The sequence below is a fragment of the Mandrillus leucophaeus genome, unplaced genomic scaffold (genome assembly GCF_000951045.1).
Source record: "Mandrillus leucophaeus isolate KB7577 unplaced genomic scaffold, Mleu.le_1.0 Scaffold99, whole genome shotgun sequence".
Taxonomy (NCBI): Eukaryota; Metazoa; Chordata; class Mammalia; order Primates; family Cercopithecidae; genus Mandrillus; species Mandrillus leucophaeus.
This window is the reverse complement of record NW_012110807.1, coordinates 1,377,927-1,395,848: the sequence shown is the minus strand read 5'-3', so window position 1 is coordinate 1,395,848 and position 17,922 is coordinate 1,377,927. Positions and strand designations below refer to the sequence as shown.

At 55.3% G+C, this 17,922-nt stretch overlaps 1 protein-coding gene across 1 annotated transcript in view; it reads left to right on the top strand.

The window, feature by feature from the left end:
• The window catches only part of NCS1 (neuronal calcium sensor 1), a 41,235-nt gene that overhangs the window by 11,773 nt on the left and 11,540 nt on the right, over nucleotides 1-17,922 (top strand). The window contains exons 3-7 of the mRNA XM_011971155.1: nucleotides 10,261-10,399; nucleotides 12,194-12,272; nucleotides 14,350-14,438; nucleotides 14,791-14,868; nucleotides 17,589-17,704. Of these exons, the coding sequence (XP_011826545.1) occupies nucleotides 10,261-10,399; nucleotides 12,194-12,272; nucleotides 14,350-14,438; nucleotides 14,791-14,868; nucleotides 17,589-17,687 (484 nt within the window). The 3' untranslated portion in view covers nucleotides 17,688-17,704. The remainder of the gene's footprint in view (nucleotides 1-10,260; nucleotides 10,400-12,193; nucleotides 12,273-14,349; nucleotides 14,439-14,790; nucleotides 14,869-17,588; nucleotides 17,705-17,922) is intronic.

Below are 17,922 nucleotides of genomic sequence, written 5' to 3'. Positions count from 1 at the left end.
AACTCCTGACCTCAGGTGATCTACCCGCCTCAGCCTCCCAAAGTGCTGGGATTACAGGTGTGAGCCACCGTGCCCGGCCCCATTCTTGTTCTGAACAACTCTCAGGACACCCGACAGCCAGAGACTCTACCCATGCCTGCCTCTCTTTTGGGAAAACTCGGGATTCCTGAGCCCAGGCTTTCAGGGCAACAAGCAGTGCAGGGCCCAGCCATCTGGGGTGGGAGCAGCAGCAGGAGGGAGGGACATTTAGGGAGCAGTGGGTCACAGTGGACATGGTTTTCCTCTCCCACCTGAGAAGCGCTGGGGCAACTTCAGCCGGGGAAGCGGCTTCGATGGCCTCCTGTCTCTCTTCCTTCATCACTTGTGTGTGGCTCCCTTTTTCTCTGCACACGTTACTAGCCCTCTTGTTCCCTTGCCTCATGTCCAACTCCTTAGCCCGGCCAGCCTGCCTCCCCTAGACAGCAGATCCTGAATCTGATCCCAGCCCCTGGCCACACGGGTCTGAGCCCCTGGTCTGCAGTGGTGCCACGGCCTTGGCCTCGCGGGGCTGCTGCCTGCCTATGCTGGCTCTGCTGTTCTTGGCCCCGTACAGCCTCTGCTAGAGCTTTGGAAACTGGGACCGCCCCTTTGTGACTTTCCACTGCACTTGGAATAAAGCCCCAGCATGTTGTGTGGCCCACAAGGCTCCCTGAGGTCTCTGACCTCAACTTTTCCCCTGGGTCGCCGTGCACTGACCACACTTGCTGTCCCTCACCTGTGCCGAGCTCATCCCGCCTCAGAGCCTCTGTCCCTACCATTTCTTTTGCTAAGGAGACTGGCCTCCAGTCTCAGCAGGGCTCGTTCTGTCTTGATAGTCATACCTTCACCCCTAGTCAGCTGCTCAGAGAGGAGGTCCCTGTCTTTCCTGTACGATCTAGGGTCATCTGGGTTTGTGCTGACATATAGCAGCTGCCATACAGGGTCTTTTTTTTTTTTTTTTTTTGAGACGGAGTCTCGCTCTGCCGCCCAGGCTGGACTGCAGTGGTCGGATCTCAGCTCACTGCAAGCTCTGCCTCCTGGGTTCACGCCATTCACCTGCCTCAGCCTCCCGAGTAGCTGGGACTACAGGCGCTGCCACCTCGCCCGGCTAGTTTTTTTTTTTTTTTTGTATTATTTTTAGTAGAGACAGGGTTTCACCATGTTGGCCAGGCTGGTCTCGAACTTCTGACATCAGGAAATCTGCCCGCCTCAGCCTCCCAAAGTGCTGGGATTACGGGCGTGAGCCACCGTGCCTGGCTCTGCAATGGCTTTTATTACTTTTATAATAACCAAATATCCTAGCAATATGATAGCAAAAGTAGTGGGTGGAAGCCAGAGGAATGGTGTACTCACATCAACAGGGCAAGCTGTTGATTCTGGGCTGCCCCAGGCAGAGTGGGCGTGGAGACAGACTCTCAGCAACACACTGGGTGCTTTCCTGCGGGCAGGCACCGTGCTGATGGAACGGGGCCGTGTGGAGAATCCGAGGAGCAGCCCCATTTTACAGATGAAGAGACTGAGGCTCTGAAGGGTGGAGACCCTTGCCCAGGTCACACAGCTCTGTGCGTGTGTGTGTGGAGTCTCAGTCCAGCTCGCTCTGCCTCCGTGGTCCCAAATATTGGGGCTCAGACCTGCCGGCTTCTTGCTTTCTTGCTGTGGGAAACCCGTAAAACCAGAGGCTACTGGGGAGAAGGGAAAGGAAGAGGAACCAACATGGCTGGGACCCTCCTCCAGGTCTCGAGGGAGTGCGGGGAGGGGCATGCCCCTGGAGGGAGTTGTTTGAAGAGATAATGGGAGAATAATTTGCCGAGCCTGCCGCTGCGCCCGTCCCTGCTGCGCCTGGCTGATTGCAGCTTGGGGTTATGCTTTATGATTTATCCGTCTAGCAATCTCTGTCCCACCTTTTGCACTGCAGAGAGCAGCTGCTGCAGTATCATCACCATGGCAGGAGATGCAGGGCTGGCCTCCCAGCAGGATGCCAGAGGACACGAACCTGCAGGAGCTGAGAGTGGCAAATTCAGGGGAAGTCCTAGAGGACCAGGGCTTTTGGGAGACTGAGGTCCGGCAGTTGGGGGGGCTTGCTCAGGCCCTCAGAGAACTAGAAGCCAAACTGGAGTTGGACCCGTGTGTTCTGGGAGCATTCAATCATTCATTCATTTGTTCACTGATCCATTCAGGGCATCTTTACTGAGCACCTACTTTATGCCAGGCCAGTGCTGGTTGCTGGGGGGCATCAGGGACTGAGGGGGGCGAGGTGCTTGGAGTCTCCTGGTGGACGAGGGCATTCACCCAGCCTGGCGCTGTGGTGGGGAAGAGAAGGTGGGAGGTGTGGGAGGAGCCCCAGCGCTGGAGTGGGAACTGTTTTGCACGTGGCAGTCAGCTTTCAGGATTTTTATGAAATGACAGATTTCTTTTCTTCCCTTCCCCCTTCCCTTTTAAAGAAGTGTAAGAACGCCGTTGTTGAATCTAGGATTTTCTTTTCTCATCTCTACCCTGTCTTGAAGAGCTGGTTCCCAAACACAGTCAACCGTATCAGAAACCTCGGCTTCCTGTGGCTGGGGATCGCAGGCCCCGTTCTTCACAGCCTGGGCCTGCCTCTGAGGCCTGGCGCCATGACTCTTCTCTAATCCCCAAAGGGGTCTCTGAACCACAAAGAGTTAAGACCCTGTTCATGAACAAGGTTGTGTGAGGTGTGACCTCTGCATACGCATCTCGGACTGCGTTACTGGGTGGGGAGGGGCAATGAGGGATCTTGGTACTTCTCTGCCCGTGTACTAGGAGATTGGGTATTAGAAACGACTTCCTGGCCGGGCGCGGTGGCTCATGCCTGTAATCCCAGCACTTTGGGAGGTCGAGGAGGCCAGATCATGAGGTCAGGAATTCAAGACCAGCCTGGCCAACATGATGAAACCCCGTCTCTACTGAAAATACAAAACTTAGCTGGGCGTGGTGGTGGCGGTATCTGTAGTCCCAGCTACTCGGGCGGCTGAGGCAGGAGAATTGCTTGAACCCGGGAGGTGGAAGTTGCAGTGAGTCAAAATTGCACCCCTGCACTCCAGCCTAGGCGACAGAGTGAGACTCAGTCTTGGAAAACGGAAGGACTTCCCATGGGGCCAGAGTGGGGGACTCGGGAGGGTATGGTGGAACCTTCCTCTTGGGACAGCTGGTGGGACGAGGTAACAGGGGTTGGGCTGTCCTCGGCCGCTGGCTCTGGTGTTGCGGAAGATCATAGATCAGGGCTTGGGGCATGGCCAGTGCTCAGCACATCCTGTGGTGTTAACAGTCTCAGCTTATTTGTCCAGGCCTACTCAGGGGCCTGAAAGAAAGGTGTGAAGTTGGCTGTCACCTCACAGAGGAGGAAATCAAGGCTCTGAGGGGAATCGTCACCTGCCCCAGGTCACACACAGGTCAGGAGTGGGGCAGGATCAAGCCAGGACTGAAGCTTGAGCCCTTCTTTTTCAGTTTCTTAAACTTAAAAAAAAAAAAAAAATTAAACACCTTTTTCTTTCTTTCTTTCTTTCTTTTTTTTTTTCTGTTGAGACAGGGTCTGGCTTTGTTGCCCAGGCTGGAGTGTAGTGGTGTAATCATAGTTCACCGCAACCTCAGACTTTTGGGCTCAAGGGACCGTCCTCCCTCAGCCTCCCAAGCAGCTAGGAGGACAAATACAAGCCACTGTGCCCGGCTCCACTAATTTTTTTTTTTGTGTGTGTGTGTGTGGAGAGATGGGGTCTTGCTTTGTTGCCCGGGCTGGTCTCAAATTCCTGAGCTCAAGTGATCCTCCCGCTTCGGTCTCCCAAAGTGCTGGGATTCCAGGTGTGAGCCACCACACCCGGCCTCCTGTTTTATATTACAGAGTTCCTGCATGCCCCATGCCATCAGTGAAAATAATCATGGAGATTCCCAATCATAATGATACTTCTAGGGACCCCTCTGCCACCCCTGTCTCCTGCACACATGAAGCACCTGTCTGAAGTTGGGGGCCTGCATGGTGGACCCTCAGAGCCATCCATCCTCTGGAGCCTGGAGATGCTGGGGCTGGTCTCCGAGATCCTGCCCTGAACCCCTGACTGTGCTGAGCACCTTGAGTCGCCAGTCTGCAGGGAGACTCGGGATAACAGGTTGCTCCTGGTGCCGTCTCTACTCCCCTGCCCCGGCCTGGCCTGAGCCAGCAATGATGCTGGGACTCCTGTCCCTTCCACTGAGGGTCTGGAATCAAGCAGAAGATATGGAAGAAAACAGGCCTGTGGAGGACTTTCGGCCTCCACCGAGCTGTCAGAGAGGTGAACAGGGCCAGGAGAGCCGACCGCTCTCTCCCCTTCCCGATACCAAGCTCAGAGGCAGCTCCCATTCTGGAGTCTGGGCTCTGGTCCCGGCCACCTCGTTGTCTAGCTGTGTGACTCTGACATTAACGGAGCGGCGACTATGTTTGCCAGGCACAGAAGTGGGTGGTGCAGGTTTGGAGGTGAACTAGAAGATAGGGTTCCTGCCTCAACGGCCCATACGAGGCACTGGCCTGTCACTACACAAGTCACTCAAATCATTCCTGAGGCACAGCTGCTCGAGGTGCCACCAAGGCCCAGCCAGGGGATGGGGTGCTGGGAGTGTGTCCTGGAGTGTGACTCAGCCTGGGGTCGTCAGAGGGGGCTTCTCTCAGGCAGATGCTCTGGTGCTGAGAAGGAAGCGGTGAGTGGAGTCAGGCAGGTGAGGACGAGGGGGAGGAGCAGACCACGCAGAAGGCATCCGCATGGACGCCCTGAGCCAGGAGGGCCTTCACCTCTAGAAACCTTAGTTTCTCCGTTGGTAAAGTGGGCGGGATTGGCCTCGCCTCCTGGACGATGGGACGATGGGACAGAATCATGCCTGGAAAGCACACAGCCCCGTGCCTGGCTCTCAGGTCTCCTGAATAGCTGTTAGAATCACAGATGCTTATGGCGGATCCCCGGAGCTCGTGGGGGTCCCCAGAGACCATCTGGTCCAGTGGTTCTCAACCTGAATGGTTCTGCCCCCGAGAGGATATTTGGCAATGTCTGGAGACACTTGGGATTGTCCTAACTTGAGCAGGGGGTGCTACTGGCATCTGTCCGGTAGAGGCTGGAGATGCTGCTAAACATCTACCATGCACAGGACAGGCCTCCACGACAATGAATGTCAGGAGTGCTGGGGTGGGGAGCCCTGATCTGCTATGAGCCATTTACTTTACTCACAGGGAAACTGAGGGGTGCTGTGGGGAAGGAGTTTGCTTAGGGTCCTCCCCCAGCACGACAGCTTAGGGCCAGGCCAGGGGCACGGGCCCGTGTCCCAGCACCAGAGCAGGCCTGGCGGCAGCCTGTCTGAAGGAGAGAGGGAGGGACTGGCAGGAGGGGAGGGAGGAGGCCCGGGCCTGTGGGAATCTGACCCTGGACCAGGGGTGGGGGATGGAGTCACATATCTCAGGCATCCGGGGGACAGAATTCTTGGGCATGATCTTCATCATAAGCCAGCATCTCACTCGGGTGCTCACTGCAAGAGGGGGTGTGCAGCTGCTTCAGGGGGTCCTGACTCAGCCAGCCGGTGGCAGATGGGTGGCACGTCAGGCTGGGACCATGGCGTGAAATCCCAGCCTCAGAGCTGTGATTTGCAGGGTGGTAGAGGCCTGGGGGCGTCTGGGGTGTCTGGGAAGGTTCAGACCCCCCCATCCCGTCTCTCTGCTCCAGTTGAGGCAGGCTCCCTCCTCCACCTTCTGATGATGAAGAGGGGGTTACGTAATGTTTGGGTAGCAGTCGCTTTACCCATGCGCTTACACGGGGGCGGTGCAGCCTGGCTTGCCGGAGGGGTGGGTGAGGCAGGGAGGGAGCCTGGGAGGCAGGAGCCCTGGGTCTGAGCCTTGTTTCTGCTGGTGACTTGCTGTGTGACTTTCAACCTGTCTCTCTCCCTCTCTGGGCCTATCTCCATACACAGAGGGTGGGAGCACATCACTGACTTTCTTTTCTTTTCTTGAGATGGAGTCTCATTTTATCGCCCAGGCTGGAGTACAGTGGCGTGATCTTGGCTCACTGCAACCTCCGCCTCCCGGGTTCAAGTGATTCTCCTGCCTCAGCCTCCCGAGTAGCTGGGATTACAGCAGACATCTGCCATCAGGCCTGGCTAATTTTTGTATATTTAGTAGAGATGGGATTTCACCATGTTGTCCAGGCTGGTCTCAAATTCCTGACCTCAAATGATCTGCCCACCTCTGCCTCCCAAAGTGCTGGGATTACAGGCATGAGCCTCCACGCCTGGCCACACATCAGTGGTTTTCTAACTGTGCCCACAGAGCTCTTAGGTCTCCGCCAGGGTCTCTAGATGTCCCTGTTCCATGGGGCTCCGGAAGAAGGAGCCAGACACCAACTGGGCTCTTGCTCCCTCCGCCCCTGCCTGGCAGTTTGTGTGTTTATTCATTCACCTCACCAGACAAACATGCCCCAGGTCCATGTTTCGTGCCAGGCCTCATGCGGGTCATCAGGGCACGGCGGTGTCAGGGGGCCTACGTTCCGGTGGGCGACTGACCTGGAGGCACATATGGTAGAGCGTGGTCCACGCTCTGCTGGGACGGACGAGCGGGCAGGGGTGCAGAAGAGGTCCCGAGGCCTCAGACCTGGGGCTGGGCCGTCTTCCTGAAAGAAGCAGCATCTAAGCTGGGGCCTGGCGGGACAGTGGATGGCCCCATGTTAAAGAAAGCGAGATTCCGACGCTTCTTAAAATGGCCAGGAAGGCTTCGTTCGGGACTCTTGCAATAGGTGTCAGGACTATCACAACCTGGGAGAGAGTGGACTCAGCTCCAAATGCGAGGAAAAGTGAGGCTTCACAGCCAATGAACAGGTGAGGGGTCAGCGGATGGAAACTAAGAGGAGGCCTCCAGGGCAGGGGATTCCTGCTGAACTGACTGGTCAGGCTGATGCTGGAGGCGGGACGAGGACTCACACATGAAGCGGGGACGAGGAACTTGATCAGATATCGTGGGGGTGGGGATTCTGGCTACACCGACTTAGGATTCTTGCTACAGCTGGGCCAGGCAGGCAGGGGCCAGGGGACAGGTCGAGGCCAAGTGAGAAGAGGAGGACTTCTCTTCCTGTCAAGGAGACAGAGGAGCCTGTCTGAAGTCTGGGTGCGGAGTATGGGGTGTTTGGCAGGAAGAAGCTGGAACATCAGGATGGGCACCTTCTCATGGGCATTGCCTCGTGGGGGCTTCTTGGGGCCCCTGCTAATGGCACAGAAGGGAGCTGGGGCCCCACAGTGATAACCTCTGCAGGGGTAACCGGATAGGCCCCCAAAGGCTCCCCACTGAAGCCAGTTTCCCTCTGCAAAGACGTTCACTGCCAGCCTTCCACAGCTGCTCACTGTGCTGGCGCTGTGCACAGCCTCCGTCTCCTTAGAGCAGTCCCTTGTGAGCCATCCGCAGGGAGGCTTTTGGGTGCCTTTTGTTTTGTCTTTATTGTTTCTAATAACCTTTTAGAATCACTCAAGTAACACAGAGTCATTGTGGATAAGTTAGAAGGTTTGCACGAAGCGGAAGGAACCACCTGGCATCCAGAGAGGTCTGGTGACAGCTGCGTGTGCCCCCACATGGGTCATTAAGTCCTGGTGCCAGGCATGTTCCGTTCCCTCCGCTGCCCAGGGGCCCATCTCGGCCTGGGGGTCTGGGGTCATGGGCCAGGCTGAAACAGAAGAAACTCAAAAGAAGCAGGGAGAAGGCAGCTTTAAGGGCCAGGAGCGGGGTGGCTGTGTGCCTTCCTCCTGCTGTGGGAAGGGACTTGAGATCCATGTGCTTTGCTTCCTTCTTGCTTGGCCGATCCAAGCAGGGGCTCAGAACAGACCTTAGGGCTGAGCAGAGGCCAGTAGACCCTGAGAGTCCTGCCAGGCTGCAGGCATTCTGGGTGGGCCTGCGGACATCACATGCATGGGAGGGACGGATGCTGGGGCTGCACACCGGCCGGGCAAAGGACAAGACAGGCGGGGTGGGCTCCAAGTCTCACGCGTTGCTGTGGACCTGATCCCTTTGTGCCTCAGTGCCGGCATCTGTGAAATGGGATGGTTGGGCCGACCTGCCAAGGGAACCAGCCTGTCAGCACAGTGCCGGGGTTTGGGCTGCTGTCATGGGCTCTTACAAAGGCCTGTGGTTCCTGAGCCAGGACCTACCACCCTGGGCCTCTAGCGCCCTTCAAGGTGTTCTGGGGTGGGGACAGGGAAAGGTGCAGAGGGCTGGCCTATCCACAGCCTCCTGCTGGCTGTGGGCTCTGTTGGGATGGTCATGAGCCTGCTGTGGTCTGACTCAAGAACAACTGCCCTTCCTCCCACATCCTGCTCCATCTTCTCTGCCCTCCCCCATCCTCCTCCTCCCCTCAACTGCCTTCACTCCTGCAGCAGCAGCCACAGTACTGGCAGGAGGCTGGGTGCCTGAGCTTCACCATTCAGGCTGCAGAATTTTCAGGGTGCCACCCCTGGGTGCCCCACATGTCCCTTCAGGTCTTCGTGTGCCCAGGGTCCATTCCAGTCCCTTAGATTCCTCTTCACTGGGGAGGTGGACGGTGACTTTTCCATGTGCCTCCTCTCTGTATGGGCCCTAATCACAGCGCCGCACACACCATGCACGGTTCTCCCAGAACCCTCTCCGATGTCTGATGGAAGGGTGGGGGCTTTGTGTGAGTCACATTAAAATGGGGGACAGTGGGATTGTGTGAAAGTCTTTGGTGATCTGGCTTCTCTGAGCATCGGTCCCTTTGGCATTCACCTTTGATCCCACCTCAGCTGTCGTCTGGGCTCGAGGACTTGCAAATGTCTTCCTCTCTCTGAGCCTGTTTCTTCAGCTGTAAAATGGGCTTCCTCAGCCGGGCACTGTGGCTCACGCCTGTAATCCCAGCACTTTGAGAGGCCGAGGCGGGCAGATCTCCTGAGGTCAGGGGTTCGAGACCAGCCTGGCCACCATGGCAAAACCCTGTCTCTACTAAAACTACAAAAATTAGCTGGGTGTTGTGGTGCATGCCTGTAATCCCAGCTGCTCGGGAGGCTGAGGCAGGAGAATCACTTGAACCCAGGAGGTGGAGGTTGCAGTGAGCCGAGATCCTGCCACTGTACTCCAGCCTTGGCGACAGAGTAAGACTCTATCTCAAAAAAAAAAAAAAAAAAAGGCTTCCTCATAGTACCTTCTCATAGGGCTGTTAGGGCCATTCTAGGAGAATAAGGTGTGCAGAGTTTCCAGTCGGGTCAGGCCCTGCAAAGGTAATAGCTGGTGTTGGTGACAGCTGGCCTCTCTCTGGCTTGCTGTTGTGGAAGCAGTCGTCCTTGGAGGAGTGCGTGTTTCCCTGGAGGTGGGGTGGGAGGGGCGGTTAAACTGCCTACAGGACCCAGCTTGTGAATTGGTTTAGAACAACACATATTTAAGTTCACAGTTCTAAAGATCACACTCTTGCCTCGTTTTTGTGCTGAGCCTGTGGTTACATGCACCATGTCCCCTGATACCAACAAGAGGGGTGTGAGAACCACCCCTTTTTATGGATGAGGAAACTGAGGCTCAGACGGGCGAGGGCATGTGCTCGAGGCTGTGCAGTGAGTGAATGGCAGAGATTTGGCCTGGGATTGCGAGTGCAAAGCCTTTCCAGCATCAGCCGCCTAGGAATCTGGAGGGTTTTGTGCTGGGCACCAGGGCTGCAGGGTGGACAAGTCCAGTTGGAACAGCCAGGGTCCCCCATGCTGTTTACTAAGTTCCCTGGGAACAGAGGCTGAGGGGTGGGGTGTGGGCATGTGGGAGGAGCCACCTGCCGGCTCCATATGGTGGTCTACCCACCAGCACCAGCAGCGGCCCACCCAGCCTGATGCCAGGAGGGGCTCAGCGGAGAAGCTGGGGAGGTGGGAGGGTCTCGTGCAGGCCTGCGGCTTCGGGGAGGCCGTTCATGTGACTCTCGTTTTAGCCCCCTCGGGTGGAGCACAGGGTTGGGTGGCCAAGTGCTCACTCTGTGTGCAGTATCTGGGTTAATTCCTTTGTCAGTTCGTAACCCCCTTATGCAGGCGAGGCTAGGAGAGGTGAGGTCTGTATCCAAGGTCACTCCGCTAGTGAGAGGCAGAGGTGGGACTGCGCCTGTGCCTATCAAGTCCAGGTCTGTGCCCATGGCCCCAGGTGGCACCATCTCTTTGGACAAGGAGCCACAGCTTTCCTTTCCTGGGCGATGTTGGTGGGTGGGTGATGTTGGCATCTCCTTTACCCTCTCTGGCCTGGTCTGCTGCCTGCAGGTACAAAGGCTTCATCAAGGACTGCCCCAGTGGGCAGCTGGATGCGGCGGGCTTCCAGAAGATCTACAAGCAATTCTTTCCGTTCGGAGACCCCACCAAGTTTGCCACGTTTGTTTTCAACGTCTTTGATGAAAACAAGGTGAGCTGGGGATTGATGGGGCCTGTGTCAACCCGGAGTCTTTTCCCTTCTGCGGCAGCTGGCTCAGCTCCTGTGGGTACCCGCAGTGCCTCCACGCCCACTCTCTCCTGCCGATGTTCCCTTCTAGAGAAGGAACACACACACAAGTTCATGCTGACATGCACAGATACACAGCCGCACATAAATGCATGCACATGTACACATGCAGACACACACACAATAAACACAGATGCATCCAAATGCATGCACACGTGTTCACACATATGTACACCCACACATGTACTGACATGCACATCCAAGCTCTCACACAGACGTGTATGTGCACATGCAGATGAATACCATGCACGCATGTGGGCACACATACATGGAGATGCAGCCACACATGCGAACACACCTGTGTATTCATACAGTGCACACAAACACACACGTATGCACACAATGCATGGACTTGCAGGTGCACACACGTGTACACACAGAGAGACATATACACACATGCATATGTATACAGTGCACACACATGCATGTATACACATGTACACCCTGACATTTCTCTTACAAGCATAAAATGCAAGTAACTCCCATGATAACAGGATTAATAATCATAAGCAATATTTCCTGAACATTTACTATGTGTAAGCTCTTTGCATGGATTTTTTTTTGTTTTTTTTTTTAAGACAGAGTGTCACTGTGTCACCCAGACCGGGGTGCAATGTTGTAATCTCGATTCACTGCAACCTCCACCTCCCGGGTTCAGGCGATTCCTCTGCCTCAGCCTCCTGAGTAGCTGGGATTACAGGCGCCCATCACCACACCTGGCTAATTTTTTTATTTTTAGTAGAGATGGAGTTTCACCGTATTGCCCAGGCTGGTCTCGAACTCCTGACCTCAGATGATCCACCCGCCTTGGCCTCCCAAAGTGCTGGGATTATAGGTGTGAGCCACCGTGTCCGGCCATACATGGATTATTTTTAATGAGATCTTACAAGCACCTGGGAGCTGGGTATTTTAATACCCATTTTATACGTCCGGAAACTGAGGCTCTGAGAATCGTAAGCTATAGGATCTTTTGTTCCTGGCTTTTTCCACCCAGCATCATGTTTTCAAGACTTACCATGTGGTAGCTTGTGTCACCTCCGGGCAGCGGGCAGTGGCTGCACCCACAGCTGTTGGGTTGTCTGCGTTGACCCTGATTTGTCCTGCAGTAGCATTTGAGGGTGGATTTACTGTCACTTGTCTCTGTACCCCCTGCTGCTGGCACCACGGAGGTTTCTATTTTATCGCACCCCCAGCTTCTCCCAGGTACCCCCAGGCTGGGAGTCACATTCCTGACCCTGGGAAGGGCTCTTCCCTTCTTGGGCCTCAGTTTCTTCATTTGCAAATAAGAGGTGGAATTAAACAGCCTGCAGCGGCCTGCCCTCTGCAAAAGCCCGTGAGCCCACAGCTCTAGGCCGAGAGGCTTCCAGGCTGTTGCTGAGAGGAGCGCAGGCGTTGGTGCTTCTGGCACCTTCTCCCATCAGGAGTGGAGTCAGCCTCTCTGTTCAGCCTCAGCCCTTCTTCCTGTGCCTCCTGCCTGGCCTCTCCCACTTCTAACCCCCGACACAGTCCCCCAGCCTCTGCTCCCTACCCTCTCCTCGCCTCTTGCCCCCCATTCCTTCAAGCCTGTGCTCTCCACCTGAATGTCCGTTGGCCACGATGTCTGGAGCCTGCGACTGCCCCTCGCCCGTCCCCGAGATTCAGCCTGACCCAGTGGCCTGGCTGGCACTGACCGAGGCCATCCCCTCTCTCTCTGGTCAGGACGGGCGAATCGAGTTCTCCGAGTTCATCCAGGCGCTGTCGGTGACCTCGCGGGGAACCCTGGATGAGAAGCTGCGATGTAAGTCCTGCCCCCTTGGCCCTGTGGGGCAGCAGCTGGAGGGCCCAGGTCAGAGGGAGGCAGCCCTCGGCCCTCACCAGGCAGGGGTGCCAGACACCCACCGTAGTGACCACAGATGGCGTCCCAGCTGCGTCTGCAGAGGACAGGCCTGGGCCCTGGGCAGGTGGCCCTCACATAGCCACGTAACTAGGCCAGGCCGACTGTCCAGGGTTCAGAGAGCAGCACAGACATCTGTGCTTCCAGTGGGAGGGTTTCCTGGAGGCGACCAGCAGCAGAAGGAGGCTCGCTGAGGCAGGTGGACAGGGCGGGCTGGGGGCAGAGGCTGGCAGGAGCCTTGGCTGCACTCAGGCAGGTGCAGACCTGGGCAGCAGGAGGGGCAGTGGGGACCCAAGACCCGGGTTCAGTGCCGGACCCACCTCTTTCGTAGTCATTGCTTTGATTCTTGCTTACACTCATTCACTTACTCACTCGTTCATTCACCAAATAACGTCTGAACACAGCCACGTGTTGGTACCAGGGATCCACTAGGGGATAAGATAGACAATATAGACGGGTCCCTGCTCTCAGGGCGATCAGTCTAGAGTGGCAGCAGGATTAAAAAAAAAAATCCTGAGAGGGAGTCATGAGCAGGAGAGGACCTGCCTGGCAGGTGCGGAGCTGGGGATGAGAGGGGCTAGGGAGGGGGTGTAAGGCTCCAGTCAGGGGGCCCGCGTGTGCGAGGCCCGGTGGAGGGAGGCTGAGAGGGAGATGGGAGGGGAAGTTGTGCATGCCCCTGGCGGCATTAGCAGGAACGCGGGGTGCATGGAGGGGAGGGAAGATGGAAACCAGCTGGCCAGAGCTCCCTGCTGGGTAAGACTTTCACACTTCATTCCATCGGCAGGGAGAAGACCCTGCAGTTTCTTTTCCTTTCTTTCTTTTTTTTTTTTTTTTAAAGAAATAAAAGAGAATTTTATTTATGCAAAAGCTCCTCCCGATGCACTATTTTATTTTCTAATGTTGACTGTAGCGGGCCACACCATAATTGTGGGATCAGAGTGGACTGTGGGGAGGAGGCGGGGACTGGAGTCGGGGAAAGGAGAGGGGAGCTCCTCTGGACCACATCCCAGGCCCCCGACTCTCCCACGCACTCAGCTCCAGCCACTGAGGCCTCAGCCCTGGAAGCCCAATGCCCCATCCCTTTATTTTATTTTATACACACACACACACACACACACACACACACACACACACACACACACCTGTCTCTTATACACATCTAGATGTGTATAAGAGACAGTCTTGGCTCACTGCAACTTTCGCCTCCTGGGCTCAAGCCATCCTCCCACCTCAGCCTCTCAAGTAGCTGGAACTACAGGCATGCACCACCATGCCTGGCTAATTTTTGTATTTTTACTAGAGACAGGGTTTCACCATGTTGGCCAGGCTGTTCTCGAACTCCTGACCTCAGGTGATCCTCCTGCCTCGGCCTCCCAAAGTGCTGGGATTACAGGGGTGAGTCACTGTGCCTGGCCCTGTTATTTTTATATATATATATATATATATATAAAATATATAAAATATATAATATATATTATATATACTATAGATAGAGAAAGAGAGAGAATTGCTTTGTCACCCAGGCTGGAGTGCCGTGGCTCGATCTCAGCTTATTGCAACTTTCGCCTCCTGGGCTCAAGCCATCCTCCCACCTCAGCCTCTCAAGTAGCTGGAACTACAGGCATGCACCACCATGCCTGGCTAATTTTTGTATTTTTGTAGAGACAGGGTTTTGCCATGTTGTCCAGGCTGGTCTCGAACTCCTGGGCTCAAGCAGTCCACCCACCTCAGCCTCCCAAAGTGCTGGGATTACAGGTGTGAGCCACTGCGCCCAGCCTAGTTGCAATGGTGTGTGTGTAGGGGGTGGTGTGTGTGTGTGTGTGTCTGTCCCCGTCTATCCTGATGTAAATATTAGTTACATCATTAGGAATGGGCCATTCAGTCACTGACTTCATGTTGGCGTGCAGAGAGGAGGGGTGAGTTGAAGGCCCCTCCCCACTGCCCCAGCCCAGGATCACTCAGTACTGCCACTTGCTTACAGGGGCCTTCAAGCTCTACGACTTGGACAACGATGGCTACATCACCAGGAACGAGATGCTGGACATTGTGGACGCCATTTACCAGATGGTGGTGAGAGGCTGGGTCCCGTGTGGTTAGGGGTGGCAGGAGGGGCAAAGCTAGTGAGAGAGAGAGAGAGAGAGAGAGAGAGCGAGCAGCTGTGCAGCCATGCTCCTGCCCAGGTGGAAGCAGGGGTCACTGGCTGAGTCGTTCTGTATGTCTCTGCCTGGGCAGGCAGGCAGGAGCCGGCACATAGTGGGGCTGGGGTGTGGGATGTTCCAGGGCAGAATGGCAGGGATGGGGAGGGGAAAGAAGAGGGGGGCGGCCCTCATCTGGAAACTGCCAGGTCTAGGGGGCAAATGTGTGGCCAAGAGCCCAAAGCCCAGAGTGCCAGGGCCCAGCCCCGCCTTGTCCATCCCTGCAGGGGAATACTGTGGAGCTCCCAGAGGAGGAAAACACTCCTGAGAAGAGGGTGGACCGGATCTTTGCCATGATGGACAAGGTGAGGTGGGGGCGGGGCTGGTCCTGGACCAGGGAGGCAAGGTGTCGATGGCAGGAATTGGAGTGCCTGCAGCCTGGGCCTGGCTTTGCTGCCAGCCCCCGTCCATGGCTCACGGCAGGTGGCATGTGTCATATCCAGGCTCAGCAGCTAGCCCTATCCAGTGTCCAGAGTCTTAAGTCAGTTTGCTCAGCATGTTTTCTTTAATCAACCAAAGTCCTTAGCCTTTTCTTCGTTTGTTTGCCGTGGACCCCTTTGGCATTCTGGAGAAGCCTACAGACTTCTCAGAATAATGGCTTTAAGTGCATAAAATAAAATCCATAAGATCAAAAAGGAAGCTGATTATTTTAGAAAACAGCTGTCAGAGTATTTTTAAAAAAGAATCTGTGATGTAGCATTCTGTGAGCTGCTTTCTTAATGCATTCACTAAGATGTGGTGGTGAGTCCAACAACCCCCGAAATTGCGAGCTGTCATATCTGCAGCAACTGGGGTGTGTCATGAAAAGACCCGTGACCCCTACTGTCGACAGATCACAGGCACTGCAGGTCCTGTTGGGGACCATCACCTAGGCTTCCATCAAAACCTACATTTCAGTTAGAGGTTAGTGAAAAGAAAGACTGATTTTTTTTTCCCCCAAGTTCACAGACCTGCTGACTTCTATTCACAGGCTCAAGGTTAAGAAACCCGTCTTTAAAGGGAACCAAAGGCCAGGCGCAGTGGCTCACACTTGTAATCCCAGCACTTTGGGGAGGCCGAGGCGGGTGAATCACCTGAGGTCAGGAGTTTAAGACCAGCTTGGCCAACATGGTGAATCCCTGTCTCTACTTAAAAAAAAAAAAATCCAGGAGGCGGAGATTGCAGTGAGCGGAGGTCGCGCCATTGCGTGCCGGCCTGGGCAACAGAGCGAGACGCAGTCTCAAACCAACAAACCACAAAAGTTAGCCGGGTGTGATGGCACATGCCTGTAATCTCAGCTACTCGGGAGGCTGAGGCAGGAGAATAGCTTGAACCTGGGAGGCGGAGGTTGCAGTGAGCAGAGATCGTGCCACTGCACTCCAGCCTGGGCAACAAGAGCGAGATTCTGTCTCAAAAAAATTAAAAAAACCAAAAAAAAGGAACGATAGACACTGGGGCCTACTTGAGGGTGAAGGGTGAGAGGAGGGTGAGGCTGGAAACCCTCCTATTATCAGGTACTGTGCTTATCACATGGGTAACGAAATAGTCCGTATGGCAAACCCCCCACAACACAGGATTAACCTATATAACAAACCTGCACATGGATCCTTGAGCCTAAAATAAAAACCTAAAAAAAGGGACTCCAAAAAAGTAAGGAATCCGTCTTTAAATCAAACTTTTTTAAAACTAAAATAACTTAAATGTAAATTTGAAATAATGACATTAGGGAAATCCAGGTGTTACGTGCCTTCAGCGAAATAATATAAAACGGCCGGGCGCGGTGGCTCACGCCTGTCATCCCAGCTCTTTGGGAGGCCAAGGCAAGTGGATCACTTGAGCTCATGAGTTTGAGACCAGCCTGGACAACGTGATGAAACCCCGTCTCTACAAAAAATACAAAAATTAGCTGGGTATGGTGGTGTGCACCTGTGGTCCCAGCTACTCGGGAGGCTGAAGTGGGAGGATGGCTGGAGCCTGGGAAGCCAAGGCTGCAGTGAGCTGAGATCGCGCCACTGCACTCCAGCCTGGGTGACAGACTCCGTCTCAAAAAAAAAAAAAAAAAGATTTATCAGCAGTGTGTGGAGCACAGAATAATAAGTTTCTCGCGGTGTGCTTCCACGTGGTTAAGGCCAAGGCCACACACTCATTACCGTCCCCCTGTCTGCACCTCCCTCATTTTGGGAAACAGCACAGACCCTGTGGTCACACTGACTGGCGTGTGAATCTGACTTCCCCATTTCCCAGCCCTGGGGCCTGGGTAGGTGACGGAGCCTCAGCTTCCTCCCTGGTAAATGGGGATGAGAGCAGCACCCTCCTCTTGGCTTGGCCGTCAGGGTTCCATGCACCGAGGATTGCGCCGTGCTTGGTGTGTGTCGTGTACACAGCCAGCGATCCCCGAGCATGGCTGGGCTGTGCTCGTCCGCACTGTGGTCGGCGCTTGCCCTCTCTGGAAACCCGGGGTCGAGTAGGAGGTCTCTGTGGCCTTTTTCTTGTGGTCTCACGGGCTTCCTTGAGAGATGGTCCGGGGAAGGGATTCTGACCCAAACCGTCCCCTCCCCAAGAGACCCACTAAAATTCCTCCTTCTGAGCCATGTCCAGCCCCTGCCGGGTCTCCCAGGGTCCAATGTGGGCTGTTCCAGGGGCAGTTTAAATGCCCTCCCAAGAGAGACCCCAGAGAACTGCATGAGGCTCTCAGCCTTGTGGATTACTCACATTGATGGAGGTTAATATCATTAACTATGACGTGTGTGGAGTTACTTCCAGTTGGTCAAGCACACAGCTGTCACCCCAGTGCCTGGAGGAAGCCAGGTAATTACCCACCATCCCCAGGTGAAGAAACATGCCCAGAGAGGTGGGCCACAGCCCAAGGCTACCCTGCCCTGAGTGCCGAGGTCTGTCTGGTGCTGGCTGCTTGTAGGCCCTGAGCCACGTTGCCTCCCTCCTGATCTAACCTTGGAAGGGCTCTTGGGACCGGCCCTGGGCTGGGCTTGTCCAGAGCCCTCTCCTGGGAGGCTCTGCACCCTCAGCCACCTCTCTCTGCTCACAGAATGCCGATGGGAAGCTGACCCTGCAGGAGTTCCAGGAGGGGTCCAAGGCAGACCCGTCCATAGTGCAGGCGCTGTCCCTCTACGACGGGCTGGTATAGTCCCGGGCCGGAGCTGGGTGAGTACGGACCCGGGGCCTGGGGTGGGTCTGGGATGGGTCAGGGGTGAAAAGCCAGCAGCAGGACACCTAGGTTTGGCAGGTAATTACCTGGGTCTCTGGGGGTGTTGGGGCAACCCAGTGAGGACATAGCTGGGAGGAGGAGGCTGGAAGGGGGGCCTTCAAATTGGTCAGAGCTCCTATGTTTGGATCATCTTTTTTTTTTTTTTTTTTTTTTT